Genomic DNA, 23,221 nt, shown 5'->3' with positions numbered 1-23,221 from the left:
CATAGGCGTCAAAGATATTTCACTGATACAGTAATAAACACTTAAAATGGCTTTACAGCTGCATACACTTTGGTATTCTTTTGGATATATTCATTTACTTATTTTTGTTTTTCCAGTTTTGGAAAAAAAGGGGATTGCCGGATAACTTCGTACACTGATAAACCGAAAGAAAGTAAAAAGTGAGACACAAACTCACTACCCATATTCACCGTAGCTGTCAAATTCACTGTCAAATTGAAACAGGGGTGAAAGGGGTGCTGATGACAAGGTTATGTTGTATTTACTGCAGCAACAAACAGAGAGGGGAGGGGAGCAGAGCAGTGAGCAAGAGAGGTAATTGATGATTTAGAGTTGTGATATTCTCTGTGGTCCCTCGTATATTACAACAGGGCCCTGGAAGCTACAATATTCCCCCACTGAGCCACACACACACACATGCCGAGACACGCACGCACACACACACACACCTTTGACAAAACGAATTACTACTCTGTAATATAGTGCAGCACAGGGTAGCACTGCTGGCTTTTATTAATAGGACTATGCAGTCAGAGAGAGAGAGAGTTGTAGCCGTTGGTGAGTTGGTTCAGAGTCTAGTTCTTCAACTAGTCTTCAGTTGTCTTTCAACTGGTTATTAAGTTGAGTGTGTTACTTTTTTTATTTGGTTTATTGGCAAAAAAAAAGAGTATACTACTCATATTTATGTTTATATAGTAAGTATACTTATAATATAAGTGCATAATCACTTTAAAATAAAAAATTGCTGTTGCTGTTTTTGTAGCTTTAGAATAAGCCCATTGCCAGATAAACATACTCTTTATAGTACTAAACAAAGGGATATTATTGCCCTCAACACTTTTTTGGCACATAGCAGAATTCTTCTAGCATTACAACCTCTCAGTCTGCCTGGTTAAAAGAAGTGATGATTTTCTTAAGCCTTGAAAAAATATTAAATATGCACTCAGGGGTTCTAGGATCCTTTTTTATTAAGAAATCGCAACCTTTTCTATTGTATTCTAACAGTCTGTTGTCACCTACTTATTTTCTTTGTGTATTCTTTGTTGGTCTAAATGACACTTTGGTTAGGTGTACAATACAGCCTGTACACACTGTATTATTCACTAGTATGTAACCGCCCTCGTCACGTGATGTGCTCGGGAAAGAGTGGGGTGAGTGGAAGAGTCCTCCAACCTGAGAGAGATTTTTATTTAATGTATTTCATGACTCAACATAGTAAAAACAAATAGTTGATAAAGAACAGTCATCTTAAACCACCATTACCTCAGCCAGAAATAAAGTGTAATAAACACCTGCCCAAGCACTAAATATTACCCTCATTTCCTTTTTTTCAGCATCACCCTCCAGCCACCAAAACATTATTTACCCTGCAGGAGCACCATATTGATGCACAGCACCATAGTGCAGTGCACAGTGAGGGCAGATCAATGCATTAGTTTAACATGATGAGTGATCAGCAGATGAGTGCAGGGACTGAAACCAGTTGTGCTTTGTGGTATGGAAAATAAATTAATTCTCTCCCTTATGGTCTCTGCATGAGCTGTCCCTCAAACTTTTACAGCGTCAGCGCTGACTGGAGACTCACGCTGCAGCTGAATTCTACTCCAATGTACTGTTTATTCACTCATCACTGTCGCAGTGGTCTCAATGGCTACGGCAGAAGAAAACACGTGGGCTGTCAAACCTTCACAGGGCCTATATAAAGACACGACAGGGAATGAAACTCTCTTAACAATAACATTAAGGCTTTCTCATTCTGCAGCGTTAACCTCTTACCACTTGAAATATAGCACATAAAATGAATCATTAATTTGATGCCAGAAAAGGTCAAAGCAGGAGGGAGAGGTATCACTAACTAAAATAACAAAAAATATCTTCTGAACATCAAAGCATCAAATGAAACCCTGGTAAAGTGCAAAAAATATCGGAGCCCATCTTTGCCAATAAAAGATACAAGAGAGACATTATTTTTCCAGCTCATAAGTTTGATGAAAGTGCGAGTCTTTAGAGGACAGAGCTGTACTCAGTCTATAACACGGAGATCTGCAGACTGAGGTTACGAGTGCACTGCATCATAATCTACTTCAACACAATGTGAAGGTGGGATGGAGCTGACAGAGCTTTTAGGTGATGTCGGCCCCCCACACTCAACACTCAACAAATAATTGTGGCAATCACTTTAAATGGACTCGGCTGAACAAAATGTCTTGTGGCATCTGCCAGAAAGTGAGAAGTCGTAAGCTGAGCGAGAATGTGCACACGGCATCAGGAAAGAGTGTCGTTTTCCTTCCACTTCAAAATGCACGGCACGGTGCGACTCTGCAGTTTGGTTCGTTTTACTTCTTAGAACAGGGGTGTCAAACTGGTGGCCCAGGGGCCACATGTGGCCCTCCAATCGATTATATGCGGCCCACCCACCACTGCACTGAGGCACCGCTGCCAGTGAGCTGATGGAATGTAGACAGAATATAAGACTAAATATATTTGCTAGTAATATTTTTATAATAGTTATAAGACATACGGTTGTAATTATTGCTTTATTAATGTATTACACTAACATTTAATTACATATATTTAAGCTGTTTTAAGTACAATTAACCTTGTCATTATTTGCAAAATTTTCCATGGATTTCTCCGTTTTTTGTGCATCATTAATATGTTTTTTATTGTGAAGTATACGTCATTTTATATCAAAACAAGCACTTTTTACTTTGCAATTCTGTCTAATATCATCATGAATATCTTATATTGTCCACCACTACTGTACAGTTGTTTTTTTCCACTTTATTTTTCTTTAGACCGGCCCCCTCTTGATCAGACTAGATGCTCATTGGCCCACAGGTCATTTGAGTTTGACACCCCTGTCTTAGAACCTTCTCAACGTGGGCGGAGTCATCATAGCACGGCTGCATGAAACTGCCGTGACTTTTTACACGCCACACTCACAAACTAGTGACTAGTGAAGCAGTTTGGTGTACTGAATCATCTGAAATACGGCAAAATCGATCGCCACTTTCGGCAGTGCTGTTACTTAATAGAGACTTCTCTGTTAAATGTTGAGATTTCCTTGTTATATGATTCTGACGGCGCACTCATGACCCTTCCTGTGACGACACTCTGACCAATCAGTGGCCGGCAGTCTGTCGACGTCAGATAAAGTTTTGGCTCAGTTCACTTGGAACCTCGCCAGAGCAGGTACTAAAAAAGTACCAGGTACTAATGGAAAAGCGCCATAAGGCTACGAAAACCAAACAATTATTATTTTAAAGCAATTACAAACATACTTATGGGAAGTATATATCATTTCTGCTAATAAGCCCTCCTTAATGTTACACACTGGTCCTTTACACTTTAATATACAGTATGTAGTGATAATGAGTTTTTTCAGATAAGGCTGTTGCAGAGAACAAATAAAGCCAAAGCGTATTCAATGAAATGAAGCTCTAGTATAAGTTCAGTCAGAAGGAATACTCTTTTTTTATTTGCTTCCTTCAAATGCAGTATTTATGTTTCATCCTGTCTTTTTCTTCTCTCACATCTACACGTGCTCTGTCAGATGTCAGACTGTCAGATGCCATCATTAGCTGGGGCTGTTAACTGAGTGATCAAATGATCATCAGACGGTCACATCGATCTACAAGCACAGCAACCCATCATCCCACCTAACCTATCATCATGCTGCTGTCTTTTTAAATAAGCTCTTCTCTTCCTGTTTTACTCTATTCATGCTGCTGCAACAAACTATGTCCCTGCTCAGGGCAACTGAAAATAAACTCTCTCAAGATTCAATCATCACATTTTGCCTGCAAAATCTTTCATTCACTTGTCTCGTGATCGAACGAGTGTTGTTAAAAAAGTGTGTCCCATGAGTTATATCGCAGATCTTCAGAGATACATGTCATTCATCAACTGTTGGTCCAAACGTTGTCACTAAAACTGATTAAAAATGTTGCCTTGGTCAAACTACACTGTAGTAACATTTATTTACGGTGTGTTGTCCTCTTCTTGTAAAGTGTTGTCTATTCTTTATATCACCACATCAACAAAACAAGTCACCTCAAGACACATTTAATATCAACTCTGACCTTTTAGTGAGTAAAATAAGAGAGGCAAGCCCCTGATGAGCTGAAAGTCTGCACACAGCGTATGTGTATCTGTGTGTGTGTGTGTGCGTGTTCACTGGTGCACTGAGTCTGCTGAGTGAACACAATTCTAGTCTCTGCTTAATGTCATCCTGAGCAGAATAACTAATTGAGCCCAATAACTAACACCTCGAAGGTGTGCATGCCAAGTCTGTAAAGTTTTTCCACCCAAAGAAATTGTCCCCACTATTCATTCAACATATGCAAATAGACAAATAATAATAATAAAAAAATATATAAATGAACAGAAATTAAAATCCCCTGGTACATTGTTACTGGAATACTGACTCCGTTCTCGCTGAAGTCCAGATCTCTCAGAAGAATACCATTAAATTAATCCAGTGTTACTGCTGATAGGTTCACTGCCCAATAATGGAGATGCTGGTAATGATTATGCACATCTCAATGACTCCATTAGATCGCTGTGTATGTGTGTGCTCGTGCATGTGTGTGTTTTGTGTGTGTCAGCAACCAAACAACACACACACAGACTACTTGATCCTTATGTTCATGGTCCCATTCACCTCCTCCTCCTGTGCTCACACTCAATTATGTTGAAACGAATAAGCAGCATTTTACCTGGATCTAATTCTGATTAAAGGGAATTTATAAATTTGACACGGCCCTGCACATCTGCAATAAACAATGATAAAACAAAACTTAAGTAATCATTACTTAAAGAGGCAGCAGCTTCAACTACAGCTGAATTAATTATGTACAAGAAACTAACACATTCCCATATGCTAATGGTGGCTACGTAGCACAATTATAAATATGTATTTTCCTAATAATCAATGATATAATCATATTATGAGAATGAAATTATAAATGAGTTTTTCCTTATCACCTTAAATTAAGCCTTTGTGTGCCTCAAGCATGGTCTGCACAGAAGCAGATAGCTAAGAATAGGAACTAACCAGAACTCATTTTTAATTTCCACACGTATACAAGTTATGGAGTCATTTACATAGATAGTCACAGCCACACACACACACTCGCGCGCACGCACACACACACACACCAAATACTGGTTAGTTTTGTGATCCAGACAAAAACCCATGAGAAAATCACTGCATGTGAAAATCACTGACAGCCTGTAAAAAAGTTGCCCCTCTGGATTAAACTCATCCCTCATTCCCACTGGTCAAAAACCCAATGTAATCCCGCTGTTTAAACCAAATTTTCACTTGTGGGAGTGTGTTTAAACACGTGTCACAAGTCATGCATCATCTATTCTCCTCTAAATGCGAACATAATTTACAAAACTGACATAATGTTATATTGGAGAAGACCTGAAACTAGTGATTGAGAACATTAACTGCTCATAAAAATGTATGCTAAGTTATAAATCAAGTTTTATTTTTGCAACCAGTAGAGTCACCCCCTGGTGGCTAACTGCTACTTCCATCCTATTTCCTAGGCTTCACTTTTCAAACCAGAACACTAAATCCATTTGTATATACAGTCTATGATGTTTCTCCTATGTCCATGTTTTTAAGAAAATGTTTTCTCACCATTTGTCCGGCTGGGCCAGTCTCTCCTTTTTCTCCCTTCACTCCCGCAGCTCCCTGCAAAACACAGAGTCCTTACATCTCAGCTGGACCAGCGGTCACACAGACATCAACCATAGGAACACAAGAGTGAGAAAAACTATATCATTTATCTTAATATGGTGTCGCGCCACTAAAGGTTCATCTACAACCACTGCAGCACATTTTGGGCGTGTGCAGGTGTCAATGCTCCAAACTAACTGCGTCAGTTTATGTTGGCAGGTGGTGGACAGCTCAGTGCTTTGTCCAGTTACACATTTGTGTGACCTTAAAGCAGACCAGTACGAGTGGAATGGCTCACAACACACATTTTGTGACCATTTCCATCCTAATTTAATTCAGCAGTTATGCTTTGGAATAACAGAAATTCTGTTTGTCTTGATCCCAGATACACTTTAGGGATTAGTTTCATTTCTACAATTTTCCTTTTTACAACTCCAGGAAAAAAACATTAGGCTGACGGTTGTTGTGAGATTTATTACGTGTGAATTTAGCAAAATTGTGACATATGCTACCTTTACACATGCAGCCATGCACACACATCCAGTCAAAAACTTACAGGGGGCCCTTGGATGGAGAGTCCGCTGGGTCCCTGAGGACCAAGTGGCCCTGAGGGTCCGGGAGGGCCAATCTCTCCCACTGGCCCTTGTGGTCCCTGTGAAAAAAAAAACCTGTTCATTTTTCGCCTTCATTTTCAACATGGATGGGAAATCCTCAAAGTGACAAGACAGACATTGAAGAGTTCATTTTGTCAGTAACAACGGATCATTCCGCACTTGTTGCTCCATTGACCTGCTGGAAGTCTCATTCGAAATTCATGAAATGCATTGAAACTCTTAATTCTTCTGCTCCCCAGTGAAAGACTCAACGTTAGACACAGGAAAGGGTTTACTTTTATCGCCGCACACAGACTGTTCCATTTCAGCAAACTTATTAGATCATAAAAAAAAATCTCTTTGTGCAACATGGCTCTTATAAACGTAGGTACAACATAAAGGATAATGTACTGTGTGTAGATTGAATGATGGTGACATCTAATGAATTGCAGACTATGATGAGATGTAGACCTGGTCATGACGAAGGAAAAAGAGGTCAAATTTAGAAACTAGAAGCTAAGTTTTGCCTCTATGGTATTTGGTCAATATGCCAGTTTTATTGGCTAGTTAGTGAATGTATTGTAGCAGCAGACACACCGTGGGATGGTCATCCCAAATTTCTGCCATGTTTGCAGTCTATAATAATCATCCTTTTTGAATCATTCAAACAGTATGATGTAGGACCACCAGAGCCATGACTAAAGAAATCTCCACAATTGTTCCGTGATGGTCATCTTTCACCTGGGGTTGCCCAAAATTGAATTAAATAAACAAATCAGAGATCCAATTTGAAATTAAAGATGTGTCATGTTACTGAACACAATGGATGCTTTTTTCATGCAATAATATAAATAGTTTTAAGCATGGAATAGCCTCAGAAGGGTTGAGTTTCCTAATAACCCCCCTCTGGTTCCAACTCTCTGTTTTCAAAGTCCACATTTAATTTGTTTAATTCTTTTATGGTGACTTGATAAGTGTGATACTAATAAGTGCGTCACTGGAGGAACAGGAAAGACATGACATCGAGTTTGACACGTGTGTGATCTGGTTGTGTCAGTGTAGCAGCTTCTCCGATCCATGTGTGTATGTGTGTGAGCTGCAGTCAGGATTCCTACTGCGGGAGTCAGAAAATTCCTCTGAACCCGCCCCTGGTTTGCCGTACTTGTGTCTTGTTAGCTCAGCAGCAGTTGGAGCCAAAGTAATCTTCACTCGGGCTGTATTTATTGTTTCACTGCTCAGCCGTACAGTTACTGGAATCATATATTTCTTATCCATGCAAACAGTCACGTGAAACCACGGATCAGAGAGACATGAACAGAACATGGGGGGGGGGGGGTGTTGCTTTCATTCAAATGATAACTATCCAGATAAACATGCTGTCAAACAGTCAGACAAGACGAATCAATTGACAAAAGGGATGACAAGATGACAAGGTTTAACTGCATCATTTATTTACCCATTTATCAGTGTTTCTACTGTAATGAGCAATGCATCCAGACTGATTACCAGAAATTGAGGAGCTGGTCTCATAAAAATCTAAAAATACAACAGCTGAAGCTGTCGAGCTACAGACGATAAGGCCAATACTTTATGTGCGACAGCAGGACAGAAAACCACAACAGAACTAACAACAGAGACAGCACTGAGAGAGGGCAAACCTCCGCCGCTCAGCTTCCCACGGTGTCAATACACTTTCCTATCTTGCAAGGTTAAGAACTGTTCAAAAATAAATTATATTTTTACAAACGTGTGGGCTACAAACTTACACCCACAGAAATTTCACCAAATCTTAAACTGACTCACTGTCACTAAACAGAGCGAAAGAAGGACATTTGGTGGTTTAGGTAAACATCCTTGTTTTCTTAATTGGCCACTGAAAGGCTTTCAGCAGATGTGGCAAGGCGATCCAAACGACCCCTGCTGCTTCTTTCAAAGTATTGTTCCAAAGCATTTGTTAAATAAGAGATTGAATTACGATCATGAGGAACTGGGTTTTGGTACTGAGACGTTCCAAGCAGCAGCAGGTCATACTGAATGCCACAGTTTGGGAACAGATTACCATAGTGAAACTACAGCAGATGCAACTCTCCAGTAAAAGATGATTTGTTGAGACAGAGTTTGTCAAGGGAAGTAGTTGTGATTAAGGGGGAATTATTTCACACCCGACACCTTTCCTTCTTCTTTATCATCCAGTCACAGGGAGGAGCAGAGGATGGGGCTTGTTCCATCCCTGAAGGCAGATGTGTTAATCGGTTCAGAATCTGAATAAAATGTACAATAAACAAGAGCTTTGCTTCGTGCTTCGTCTTCGGCTTATTTAAGGATTGATGTATCTTCTTACACTCGCCAACTCAACCTTGCCTTGTTTTGCCTCACATAGAGATTTGTTAGACGTTTATGTAATAACAAGACTCTCTGATGTCCAGCCAGTTGAAAGACCAGTGTGGGATTTATCTAAGATATAGGTGTAAGGTCTGTCTATAAATTCAAGGAAACAATATTATTATGTTTTGCTTGGCAAAATACACTCAGTTCTGCGCTTATTCATCCCCAAGGAAGATGCAGCCTTACAGTGTCTGAGTGTAAGATGCTAAATTTTGCATTTTACTAACCGTTACTCCTGGCTCTCCTCTGTCTCCTCTGGCTCCCCTTATGCCTGGACCACCCTGAAACACAGGAAACACACACACACAAAACCCCACTGTGAAAACTGCACAAAATCAATATTTGCAAACGGTCTGCCTTAAAAGAGCAGAGGCTGAGAAAAAATATTAAACCCTCAGACACTCTTTCAAACATGGAACTTGGTATTCATTTTTAAAAATCTAATAAAAGTGGGAGGGTGCAGTTTTTTGAAATGGCTGGATTATAAATTTGATGAACAGAGGCCAGCGGTGATCTGTGCTGTAACTGTCCCTGTGAGCCATGCACTTTATTACTCTGCGTCTGTAAGTAACAGCAGGAGTCTACAGCAGCAGCAAAACTCTGGGCTGACCTCTCCAGCCCAGTGGTTTATCCGGGGACACACGGCACACATCTGTTAATCATTGGCCCATTTGGGATACATCCTCTTCCTGTGTTTGCTTAAATAGGTCTCCCCTGGGAACAAGGTGGTGGGGGGGAGGGGGGGATTAGATTAAAATTTCAGCAGTATACAAATAACTATAGGAGAAGACGAGAAGGGACACACAGCTGTAGTAAAAACAATAGTGCTCTCCTAATGGAAGGATTGTATATGTAGCCAATTTCCAGTAGTTTCTCTACTGCATATTAGAAAGTACTGTGTAATTCTACTTTGCCCTAATTTCTAACAATGAAAGCTGATACCCACCCGAACTATTAACCCATTAACACAATCCCTTCTGTTACTAATCCTGTCAACGACGACAGGATTAGTAACAGAAGGGATGGACAAAGCGGTAGAAGACGGATGGATGGATCCTGGAAAGCAGAGAAATAGTGTGCCCATCTACTTGTCATTGGGGTAACCCTCAGGACTTCAGCGGAACAACCGTCCAATCACAGACAAGATGCACCAGCGTGTCACATGTTTGCGATGTCAGCTTCTCTGTACCGTATTGCTAAACAGTTGAATAACTGCCAGATATCGAAAATGAAAGTTATCTTAGAAAAAGGGCCAGAAGCACTCACTCATTTGACAATTCTACAGACATAAAATCAAAATAAATCCAGATGGCCTGAATATTATGTTCATAAGAGGGTTAATTGTTTGAGTTTTGCTTTTTTTTTGTAAAGAACACCTGCTGCATTGTCATAGTATATCTCTGAGGGCCGTGCACATAAACGAGAGCGGCTGGGTGCATCGAGATGAAAATAGCAAAACTTTTTTGAATGCAGTGAGTGATTTCAACTCATCTTTTGATACTCAGGCCTAAGAAGTAGGTCAAACTGGTCTTTCTTGACTGAAATATGGTGTGAATGCCTTTCATCCAGACAAAGCTCCTGAGCCATGTGGCGAAGGAGAGGATGCGCCCAGATACCCAGTTTTTCCCCACACACACTCACACAGGGTGCAGCACAGATGTTGTGAGGGAAATGCAGTGCTGATAATCCATTGTCTGTGTTTTGATTATTTTTCATAGTGTACTGTGTTGAATAATTTAGAGAGGCTGTGGCAACCCGTCTCAGCAGCTCCCAGGTTTTACTTGCTTAGCAACGGACGTGACAGGAGGGCGACCCAAGCCTTGGTTAAAAACACCTCTACACATTTTAATGTGCTGTACGTAAACAGCCCTAAAAAGATAAACATGGTCTGATCTGGTTCTATCTTTGCCTATGTGGTTAAAATGGAAAATAATTTTAAATTAAATTAACTTTAAATTCTCCTTTTCGCAGTGAAAAGACGATAAAACATTTTAGATAACAAATGGAACACATGTTTTCTTTAATTCAAAGGCAACAATTATGCCTTTGTCAATTCATGTCAGGAAAAAAAACAGGTATTATTCAAAAATGATTGATTATGTTTATAACTTCAGCAATTTGTCTCTGCAAGTCGTTTTAATGGATTTCTGAGAGAAACCGAAATTAGCTTCCAACAGCCGTATACAAATTACTTTAATAACTTTATTAAAAAAAAAGAGGAAAATGCACCACTATAACATTTAAGTAAGCAATTTACATTTTAAAGCAACTTTTGGATCTGGAACAGCATGTGCACAATTGAGTTTTAACAAATAGAGATTGTGGGCTGGGAATGTCTTTGTAATGCCAGATTGATTGCTGACTGATGCTGGGTATCGAGCTGAGTCTGTACCAAATCAGGCAGCACAGGCTGCAATTCAGCTCAGGCAATCAATACTATTTCAAACATGACTCACAGTTATAGAAAACTGTAGTTGCCTGCTGCTGTGCAAGAGAGAAAACCATTTACAGTGAACACACACGTAATATACTCCTCGTCAATACAGTATTACCATATTTTTCACAGACTAAAATAAAGGTTGTCTGGGTTGATGAACCAGATTTATTCAGTATAAACACTTTGAAGAATAAAATAAAGATTTTGTCTTGAACTTTAAGATGGCAGCTACTGTCATTTCCTATGATATTCCTGCTCTCCTGCTCATTTTGCCTTCCAGCTGTCTCTTCATAACAACACTGTGTGTTTGGACACTACAACAGGTATAGAAATGGAGATCCAAGTGTTTATTTAGCTTTACTCACACTCCTCAGCTCATTGCAGTGTGCAAAGTTCCAACAGCACAACAACCAATCCTGTGTACATCCAATGTTTACACTAAATCTCTCTGTTTTCTGAGTCTGTTTAACATTTCCGTGTCTGTCTGAAGTTTTTCTTCCACAGGGGATACGATACATTTATTCTGTTTACAACCATTATACTGTTTTAACAAGGGGAATGGCACTGCCTTTTCATCCCTCCTCAAAGCCCCACTGACTGCTGCACAAAAGTGGCTGAGATTTTGTCAATAAGCCATTCATCTACACCTATATGCTGCAGTTACAGTGTGATTTAAGAAGCCCATTCACTGCCAGAGAGAGAGAGAGAGAGAGCGAGAGCGAGAGCGAGAGAGAGAGAGAGAGAGAGAAACCAATATAGACACAGAGACAGACGGAGGCACAGGTAGGCATAAAATGAGAGAGACAGAGAAAAAGTGCCTCAGGCTTTGGGATGAAGTGGAGGCAAAAAGTTAAAAAAAACAGAAAAAGAGAAAAGAGATTGAGGCTACAGAAATAAACGCAGTACAAGGTGTGGAGAGAAAACGTGGAAAAAGTCACCGAAAAATAAGTTCTTCAACCTCTTAAAGCTTATTTATCAGTTGACATGCATTTAAAAATATATACATTTTGTTTGTATATTTTAATGGCTGCGCTGTTTTCCTATAGTAACCCAAGGATGACAATTTTAATCAAAAGGAATGTAGAAAAATAAAAAGTAAAAGGACAGACTGTGGCTATAAACCTGTAGATGAGTGAGTAGATCTGACTCATCAGACAGGTTTGGGGGGGGGGGTGGGGGGGGATTTTAATTGACTGTGATAAACTGAATCGCTTTATAATTGCTGGGGTAGAATCACATCCTCCTCCTCTGCCCTCAGCCCAAATGGTTGGAGACAAAGAGAGAAAACTTAAGAGAGGAAAGGAAAAATAAAGCATTAGAGGCAAGGGTGGGAGTGGAAAGAGGAAAAGACCAAATCGGGAGAGAAAGATAAAGAAAAGGAGAAAAAGAAGAAAGAATACAGACAAAACGTCTCAGGCTATAAATGAGCTCATTTACTTGCTCTCAACCCTCAGCCTCTATCAGGTCATACCTGCTGCTGCGTGAGAGGAATACAGCTCCTACACAAGATCATTCCTCCTTCTCTAACAAATGCCACGCCAATAGAAACACAAAGATCTGGTGCAATCCATAAGAAATAACAGCTTTGAGAGCCACTGTTTTCAGCTGTTCTCATTCATCACTGAGGGATTAAGAAGTCTTGTGTGTTGCAACCAACAGGTTTAGATCATTCTAGTTTATGTTTGCAAATGATCTGTTTTTGTCTTATTGTGATTGCACAATAGTTAGCAGCTCCGACTGGCATTGAAGGACAATAAAGTTTCTGTCTGAAGTGACTTTTCGAACAATCAATTGTAAATTCCACAGAGGGAAATTAAGTTGTTTTAAAAACTGCCAGAGCGGCTGTCTGACTTTACAATTTACAAGCTGCATCTATTACTGTTAGTCTGGACACTTTCTCCAGAATAGATCAATGAGTGAAAAAACGAATACAAAGACAAGCTATAGATCTTTAGCACGGATATAAATTCACACTATGTAGAGACACAAGCTACGTTCACATTACCAAGCTGAAGTGACTCTTAACCGACTTTTTTTCTGTTGACGACGTCTATTTTTTTTCACAGCTGTGAAGGCAGAGAAAGTGCATCATCAATTGTGATTTTCATCTGTGTCACTTCATTATGTGGTTGCAACATGAGTGAGAACAATCATATCAGACCTGCATGAGCAGCATGGCTCAGTCAAACACTGGAGGCAAGTGTTGTTCTCTGTAGAGCTAAATCTCACCCACAGATTTGCTGTGACAGCTTCCATTTCTGTAATTTCCCCTATGGGCGATCAATAAAGGTACATCTTCACTTATCTCACCATATTGATCGTCCACTTAGTAAGTAATAGCAAGTGTTTTCACAAATATGACATTTTATGTTGATGATGATGCATGCAGAAAGGTATTGGCAACACTTGTAAATTATAGCACAAAAAAAAAAAAATGTAATAGTGTGGTCATTTTTCTAATAGGTAAGTAATACTATGGTGGTATATCCAAGTAACAAAGGTATTACACTGATAATACTTATTAGCAAGCCACTATCTGGATATTCATTTGGAAATGACATGGAGTTATTGTAATGTTATCGCCTTACTACCACACTATTACTGTTGTTATTACCAAGCTGCATGTCTGCCATGTTATGTTCAGGTGCAAGACACCAGAAGTCATGAATGTGAATCATCTGATCTCCAATGATCAATCAATTTGACAATTGTGGTTGATAATCTGAATGTAGACAAATGAAGAAAAATGCCCTCAATCAATTCACCTTAGGGCCACATAAAGGCGTGGGCCAGCCCTGCACTGGACCAAAATAGTCTAAATTTTCAATTTATGAATGAACTAAACATTAATTAAGTAACTGAGTGAAGAAACAGTGATGTTTTACCGGGGGTCCAGTGGGTCCAGGGGGTCCTTTACTGTCCTGGGAGCAGGTACAGGCATGAGGCAAGGGAGGACACTGCTTCTCGACTCTCTGAAGACACACACACACACACACACGCACACACCAAGGTGACTGAAAACACTTCTCTCTGAACATCAGTAAGAGCAGAACATGAAAAGCATCAGCATGTTTGTTGGATGTTTTACAGTAACTAATAGTTGCACTCAACCTGGTCAGACTTTTGTGTGCGTGTGGACGACAGAGATATTGACTCTTTAATTGCTCATGGGGGGGAATTTATGCCACATAAATTAAATTACCTACCTCACCACAAGTGGTGCTAACAGTGGCCAGTGCTTATTGTCTTTCATTGAGTACAGTGTCCATGTAAATTGGCTTTAATCCTCAGTTCCTCATTATGACTCAGTTTGATTGAAAGCCCAAATATCACTCTCACTATCACAGCATTATACCAGTGTGCACTTAGAGAGGAGTGCAGGGGAGGGGAATTATATTTTGAAGTGAATATAAATTTGTGAGTGTGTAGGTGTGTGTGTGTGTGTGTGTGTGTGTGTGAGAGAGAGAGCGAGAGAGCGAGAGAGAGAGAGAGAGAGAGAGAGAGAGAGAGTACACCGTAAAGCATGTGTTTCTTACCAATGCTGGGAGCTCACAGCACTTATCTCTGTTGGCCCAGGACGTGCTGCAGATGATGTCAAACATCTGGAGCTGGAACTAAAAACATGCACACACACACACACACACACATGCACACATCAGCTCTGTATTTACAGTGTTTTTAGTTAACACAATTTCAAAGGACAGAAGTGAAGTGGGGGCAACGTTAGAGACTGAAAGTGAATCACAATATTTTGAAACGATGGTGTGAAGATAGTCTGATGTCTTAGCTTAGTTGCTGATTCTGAAGTGAATCGGAAGGCTCCTCTATACTATAGACTTTGCTATCAATTACATCATGGTCTCATGTCTTATTCATTTCTAAGGTGCCTGCTGGCATAAACTTTATGTTTATCTTTTGTTGATGATTCGGCATTTCTGACCATCCAGAAACCAGGCACCCTCCATTACATCAACCTTAAACAACTATGGAAAATCCCCACGTAGACAAGAATTACTGTAAAACTATTTAATCTGGGGAGTTATATACACAAACACATGTTTACAGAGTAAAAGGAGATTCAGTCAGGGGGTAGAAAACTATCTCATTTGTTTTTCTCTATGCAACCTTTGTTCACGTGGTCATTAATAATTTTAAATGTAGGGAAACTGCTTTGCATTGTGCCTGGTTACATCAAGTTTATTATATGTATCGAGTGACGTGTTGTTGTGAGTCTGATGGACAGTAATTGGTTCAGTCTTTAAGTAAACTTGATCTAGACGTCTCAGGTGTACAGTAGTGAAATTCAATTAAAGTTAAAAGGCAATTAGCGTTAGCTTTGTCAATTCATCACACACATTGTAATTTTATTGAAAAATAACAACACGTGGAATATTTGAGCCAAACGTTTATACGTCTGGGGGAATAATGGCCAGCCTCTCAGCTTGTGTGAAATGGTTTTCTTCCTGGTAATTATATTCCTCCTTTCACAGCACCACGGGGCATCTTTGATGAGCGGAGCTCTTTCAGTCAAAGTTGAGCTCCACATCGACAGCCACACTGTGATCAGGTTTTTGACCCAGATTCATTGTAACAGGACTGGTGGTTGACACCTTGAGAACATCCTGATACTCATTCTGAGGTACAGCCACATTTGTGATCTCCTTTAAACAAATCATCACCTGAAACTGCACAGATTTACTGTCACAAAGAACAAGCAAAAGACTCCCAATTTAAGAGGATAAAGATGATAATTAGTTCTAAGTAGTGGCTTCTCCAATATGGAGGTGTTGTATAAATAAAGTAGTATGGACTGTGGTTTGTGTGATGTTAGATATGGAATCAGATTGGTGTCAAAGGTTGCGAGCGTCTAAACAAAAAGTCACACTTTCTTTATTTTACTTTAGAAAACTCTCATGCAGCATTTTCCAGCCGATCATTTTCTGTGGAGCAGGTCAGAAGTGTAAATGTACTAATAGTGGAGCTAAGTATTCCCAGAGGCACAGGATATCTCACCTTCTCCCCTGTCTGTGCAATTGTGCCAAAGGTTTCCTATTTAATGCTTAATGGGTACAGCTCAGTTAACAGAGTGTATGTGAAGCATACTGCACTGTTCATTTGCACTTGCAATAAAATAACTAAGTAAATCATGGAAATGGTTTCCCATATTTATGGTAGCTATTTTACAGGCGATGATGATTCACCTATACAGACACACTCACATGCACGCACACATAATTCATTGATGAAAGCAGAAGTTTTCTTTAACTGTAGTTTCTTTACACTTTCTTTAACTGTAGTTGGCATTACACAGCCAAGCTGGGGGGGGGAGTATTTATTTTTTATAAACTCTGACTGTTCTGATAATGACCTTAATGTCTGGAGGACACCTTAAAATATTCATGACCAGCGGGAAAACAAACACAATGCATTCGCAATTTGCCCGTTGTGCACTTAACAACAACACAGACATGAATTCCTACTGACTGGGGCAGAGTTGTCCTGTGAGCCTCTGGAGCGAACCATCCTTCCGAGGATCTCCACTCCGTCTGTGGTGATGTTGCCAGCTGCATTGACGGATTTCTCTCCAATCGCAGAACAATCTAACACCACCTTTACAGATGTCTTACTGATGATGACATGGAGCTGGATGAGAGACAGAGAGCGATGGTTATTTTCTAAACAACAGAGAAACTATCACCGATGGTCTATGCAACGGAGATACAAATTGCCTTTCGAGTTTACTTAATCAGGTATTTTGTCTCAATTGTTATAGTCCGTGCCACAATAATTGTTGCTTTAAATATACAAACACAAACAGCTCAATATAGCATCAGTAAAACATTGCTGAGTGAGTTCTACTTCTAAATACTTACCTGATAAGTGACTCCTCTGTCTCTGGTGTGTATATGCACCAACAGGTCACCTAATAACTGACTAATCAAAGTGACAACGAGTGGATCTTTTTTTTTTACCTAACAGTACAAATTAGCCTGTTGAGTGTGAGTCTATATGAGCTCAAACTGCCAGTGTGCCATGAACCATGAAATTCCACCAGTCATACGTTTAATGAGCAAAGACTGATACTATCAGCATCTGTGTGTTAATTTGGTTTTATTTATTTTTTCTAGTTCTTGCTGTTTCACACCTTCAGTAAAAAAAGAAAAACACACTGTGTATCACATGGACATGAATGCATGTGCAGCACATACACCTCTGTACATGCATGCAGTATGTATAAGAAATTCATATTTTGGTGTCAGCATCAGTTTCTTGGCTGACGTCCGAATGGATGCCTCATAATGAGTTTCTGTTCTCATCTTCCATTCTATACACTTCACTGAGCATGATGTGTGTGTGTCTGTGTGCATGTTGGTGTGTGAGTTTGTTGTACACTCATAATAAAGAAGGATGATGGAAATCCACTGAGAATTGTGCAAGTATTTTGTTTCATTTACACGTTAGACATAATATTACAGGCTATATAGGGGATGATGTGTATGTGTGTGTGTGTGTGTGTGTGTGTGTGTGTGTGTGTGTGTGCAGCTCCAGATGTGAACACTGTCATTCGCTCTCCCTCACTTAATCTGCTTCCTTAGTCTTCTACAGCAGTGACTCAGATGCTCAGAAGTCTGGAGGAAGCAGTTTATTCTTGAAAAGTGTCAAACTGTGAACCATTCCTCTCTTCTAAGTCACTGTCTATTTCCAAGCATTTCGTTTTCTCATGCAAACACGTGGCTATTGTTTCATATGAACTGTATGTTTTGCATGCAACTCGAAATACCCTTAAATCGTGTGATTTGATTAGCTGTCAAATTCAGATTAAAGATGGTATTCAACAATGCCACTGAGAGCCGGGATGAGTTTTAGCCCAGAAACAAAGAAGGTACCAACAATCAAAGCAGAGAAACCTAAGCAGTTGTTGTTGTTTTGTTTTTTTTGCTGCATCCACGCTGCTGCTGGCAGGTCAGATTATTGCTGGTGGCTGTCTCCACGATTCATCCACAGTTAATACTCCTGCCAGCACAAGATGAATTAGCCTCTATCCCCCTCTCTCACACACACATGCATTATATGAACTGTTGTCTTAACACATCAGCACTATCTTTTTGGAATATGAAACACCACATTTCTTAACATCCATCGTTTTTTTCCCTTATCATTTTCACACTGAAGATAAATTACATTTTTATTTTGAAAACTACTGACACTGCTACTTCATCTCTGTTATGCTGCGCATATGACAATGATAATCTCACACAATGAGCAACTCTGTTAACTTTGATGGCAACAGCACTGAGCTATCAACTCAACGTTATCTTCAGTGACTAGAAATGTAAAAGCGAAAGCCTGACAGAACCGCAGGGACTCTTTTTGTACATACGTAACGATACAATACAGTTTATCGTCCCCACTGGGACGTTTGTCTTGAAGTCAAGTGCTGACTGTAAGAAACAACTTCCAGCTGCACAAACTGCAGAAAGTCATAACCGAATATTACAACTAGAGAAAGCACTCACATAGTGCAAACCTCTGCCAAGGCTGCTCATTTTCCCACAATGTCATTTGGATTAAGATGCAGATTTTGACCAAACTACACAGTCATTTCATGTATATTTCATGTAGGTCCATGTTATTTTCCCCCCCAAAATATATCAAAACTACTCCTTAATAGTTTCCTTTTTTTTTTAAATCAAAATCAAATAAATTCTTAAACTACATTCCCAGAAAATGTAATCATAATCCATCCATTTTCTACCGATTTATCCTCCACAGGGTCGGGGGTCATGGTGCCAATCCTAGTTGACATAGTATGAAAGACAGGGGAAACCTGTCTTTTAAAAAAGCAAAGGGACCCGAACCAGCAACCAGTGCTCGGCAAGTGTGTCACATGCAGGCATACAAACAGCCCAATGTGGATAGAAACAAATGTAACACACATACTACACAACTCCTAATAAAAGTGATGAAAATCCAGCAACATCATTTAAATTTTCCATTGATTTTAAATGTGGTGAAAAGTGTATACTGTTCTTCCCCATCACCTTCATGGAAAGCTGACTAGAAAAGCTTTTTGACTTTTCATTATTTGCAACTACGATTGGGTGCTCCATGTTTTGTTTGTAGGAAGTACAATTTATGCTGCAAATGAGGACCAAACTGCCCTGCAGCTACGAAAGCTTAAGCAGACCTGCTTGATTGGCTCATCGTATCCAGTATAACACCAATCTATCTCTACACCTTTTCACACATTTAGAATTAGATATTTTAAATCTCACTGCTGCACAAAACTAGTAACCTGAATGTCCTTACATACAGCACATGAGACATAAGAGGTAAAATGACCCAAATAAAAAAGTGAAAAAATACACAGGATTGTGTATTTTCCCTTTTTTTTTACACTTCTAACCATTATGTGAATGAGGAGGAAGTGCATTAAAAACAGAGCAGGTGTGAAAAGGCCTTCAAAGGGCTTAATAATCAAATGGGTAACACTTAATGTCATCATCCACATGTTGTTCATAACTTTAGGCAAAGTGGAATGGACTGAATACAGAACTAACCCATGTATTATTTTTTTTTTTAAAGCATTTCAACACAATCGAAGCCAGAGCCATGGGTTTATAATCATTATTTTTAGTTGGACAAGGTTTCATTGAAACTAGAATAATGATGGATTTTTGTCCACAGGGCAGGCTCAGTGTGTGAGGCTAAAGACTGCTGGATAATGGGCACCATGTTGGCATAAGCTGCTCTATACTGGTCTTAAAGAAGAGAGCAGTGGTGCCATATGTAATGAGGCTTATTGTCTGGATTAACTGTGTTGTATTTTCTTGCAACCACAATCCCAACAGAGTATTAACTACAGCTACGGTCTTCTTCTGTGGTTTACTACTTGAAAATTGTGCCTTATAGGGTCACACATGTGTGTCATGGTCAGAATATGAATAGGTTTACTAGTGAAAATAAGACCAACTCAATTATTTGCGCAAAGTGAATTGAATTAACAAAAATATTGTTAAAATAATGCTTATAGCAGAATATTCTAGGGATCCCCATTTAGAGAGAACTAAAGGATGAGGAGAGAAGAGCAGTATAGCAAAATATGAAGGGACTGAGATAAAGAGTTGGAGGTGCAAATCAGCATTCTCACCCTCTCTCTCTCTTAGATGCACAAATTGAAGTAGTGGTACAGTAATGGAACTGGAAAATTGGCAGGCATAGAAACACAACCACTTAAAGTGTTATGGCAGTTTTTAAACATGCTGTGTGAGATAATGTGGAGCCGAGTAGATGAGGCTATCAGCATTTCAGCTGACTCAGCTGTGTGTGTGTGTGTGTGTTTATGTGTGGGTGTGGGTGGGTGTATTTGTATCTGTTACCTCTCTAGGACCTTTTCTGGGATAAACACTGACATTGTCAGGACAGTAGTCCTCATGGAGACTAAAACCTGAACCTGGTCCCAATGATGTGCAACCTAATTCCTGAGGAACTGGTTAAGTTAGATTTGAATTGCGGTTAGTTTAAGAAAATATGAAAGTAAATGCAATGTCCTTAAAAGGATAGATGCATGAATATGAATGGTGTGTCACTTGGCAACATTTTACTCAAAGACTTATGGAGTGAAGAGCAAAGCAACTACAATTTTTAGATGTCAGCAGTGTGACGGTTTAAACACTCAATGCAACTGGGTAGTGGAGGAGTGAGGGTGGCGTAAGATCATCCAGGAATAGGAATGATATAGAGAATTCCCTTACTTTATGTAACTACATTTTACACACCATAACATCCGTTTGATTTTACATTTATACATTTTACTTAGTTTTCACCCACTCCTTAAAAATCAAACGTTGGTGTAATATTTATCTGTGATCATAATCCAGATAAGCAGAACCCGTTTTGAACCTGTCATAAAGACAAACAACCCGCTTCATACAAACTGTTACAACCTTGAAATAAATATATACTGTAGTAATATATCTAAATAATCTAAAATACATCTAGTCTTATTCCACTGTGTAAATTATTATTGATTTTATGTGGATTAAACATCAAGTTGCTTATCATCAGGACAATAAATCCCCAATAGATCACTTTATATTTTAGTTGCAGATATCCTGAATCTATCCCTACAGCAGATTTCTTCTTCTTTTCTTCTTTCTGCTTTATTTTGCACATTAAATATCAATTAATAAATACATTTTAAATATACATAATTATTATCATTTAATCTTCCTTTCACAAAGCTACTGGTATTCCTAGAAAAAAAGCTTTTTAAGTAGGAATTAATTAACATTCTTTTTTTTTTATTCCAGTGAAATATTGTGGATTACTGTGTAGAAAGGACAGCTTTAAGTGCTCACGGCCATTTTAAATGAGAGGCAACTACTTGTACTTCTTTTTAATATGGCCAAAAGCGACATGTTCGTTAAAATAAATATAAAAATGTCTCTTTAATTGACGGTTATATTTTTCTTTGTGTCTCAAACACAACAGGCATTTCTATGTCCTCTCCTGCTCTTCTGTCCTTGTCCTTCACCTGTTTCTGTATTGTTGTGTTTTTCTGTGTCTACAAAAGAGAATCCCTTTATAATGGACACACAACACACTGTTCACTTGCCATCCTGTCTAAATGAAAGACAAAGACTTCCTCTGGCCACGCACTCTCTCAACATTGTCATGTTCTGCAACAGAAGGACAGAAGACAAAAGCCACTGAACATGATGGACAGCTATTGCCTGACATTCTGAGGACTGAGAAGACGACAGGACGACAGAGACTTGGAGGACGAGTGTTGGTTTGCTTTTAGCAGAAATCTATTGACAATCCCAGTAGAGATGCTACACAACAGCAGCTCGACATATTAGAGAATTTATTCTATATAAAGACTTAAACTACATGGGCCAAAGTTACTCATTTAAAACATAACAAAAAGCCTCCTAAATACACCTCCTGAACAGTGTCTACATCAAAGCACACGTTTGTGAATACAAAATTATTTATGATCATTCAGCAAGTTGATATTATTCTATGCAGCCTAATGTTGTAGATATTTCATGCCAAAATGTTTTTTGCAACATGAATTAGTCATTTACTTGGCCACGTTAGTTCCAGACCAACGTCATTATTTATGCCACAGAGGCATTTGCAGCACTATTGTATTTATTCAATGATTTGTTCATTGTATTGCTATTTAACTAAATATCACCTCGGTGAGGAAATGTCATCACAACAAATAAGATCTTTTACTTATGATATAACATAAACACAACACTGTACACAACACACCCACCGACTCTACAGTCACAACTGAATGAAAATAACAAAATCCTGGTACACAAACCTTTTCATTTGACATCTTTTTTTATAATTATGTTTTGTTTGCACTATTTTTTTCATAATGAATTGGGACTTATAACATGGTATATTCTGTGTAGGTATTACATTTTGTAGCATGACAACAGAGCCGCAGATGGGAAAGACAAAAAACAAATTGACAAACGTCAAAAGCATGATGAAATCTGCAGTTTCACTCCCAATCTAATCCGTCCACTACTACAAAACAAGAACAGCCGGAGCATGAGAGCTTGAGCAAAAAGATGCAGGAAGGCTGTCTTAACTATATCTGCACACGCAAACACACCAGAGCAGCACTGACAGGTCAAGAGGAAAATTTCAGCCACTGGAAAACCACCCAACAGACTCAAAAAAAACAAAACAAAAAAAAAACAATACATCAGATCTTCTTTATTTCATTTTTTTTTTGTCTCTTTCCCAGCAGAATGCGTTCTGCTCCCTCAGTCCCCTTCTGCACTGCAGAGTTTCATTGCAGCAGAAGTCAGCAGACAAAAACTTGCTATGTGATGCAAGCTGGTAAACGCTATGGGGAGTCACTATGGGACTCAATCTCAGTGAGACAGTGTGACCGGTACATATCGTCCACATGAGGGTCACGGGAAGCTAGAGGGGGCCAATCCAAACTGACACAGGACGAAGCACGGAGACACATCCTACACTGGTCAGCCAGTCCATCGCAGGGCCAACATACAGGGACCAACAACCGTTCTCTCTCACAATCAAACCTATGGTCAGTTT

At 39.3% G+C, this 23,221-nt stretch overlaps 1 protein-coding gene across 1 annotated transcript in view; it reads right to left on the bottom strand.

Annotated features, from left to right (window-relative positions):
- col14a1a (collagen, type XIV, alpha 1a) overlaps window positions 1-23,221 on the bottom strand; it is a 131,652-nt gene that overhangs the window by 29,370 nt on the left and 79,061 nt on the right. Inside the window, exons 34-39 of the mRNA XM_058646975.1 lie at window positions 16,613-16,771; window positions 14,665-14,742; window positions 14,014-14,100; window positions 8,919-8,972; window positions 6,270-6,365; window positions 5,675-5,728 (exon numbers count right to left, since the gene is read on the bottom strand). Of these exons, the coding sequence (XP_058502958.1) occupies window positions 5,675-5,728; window positions 6,270-6,365; window positions 8,919-8,972; window positions 14,014-14,100; window positions 14,665-14,742; window positions 16,613-16,771 (528 nt within the window). The remainder of the gene's footprint in view (window positions 1-5,674; window positions 5,729-6,269; window positions 6,366-8,918; window positions 8,973-14,013; window positions 14,101-14,664; window positions 14,743-16,612; window positions 16,772-23,221) is intronic.

Source organism: Solea solea, chromosome 13 (assembly GCF_958295425.1).
Source record: "Solea solea chromosome 13, fSolSol10.1, whole genome shotgun sequence".
In the NCBI taxonomy this organism is placed as follows: Eukaryota; Metazoa; Chordata; class Actinopteri; order Pleuronectiformes; family Soleidae; genus Solea; species Solea solea.
Note: the sequence above shows the minus strand (reverse complement) of the source record. Positions and strands in the feature narration are given on the sequence as shown.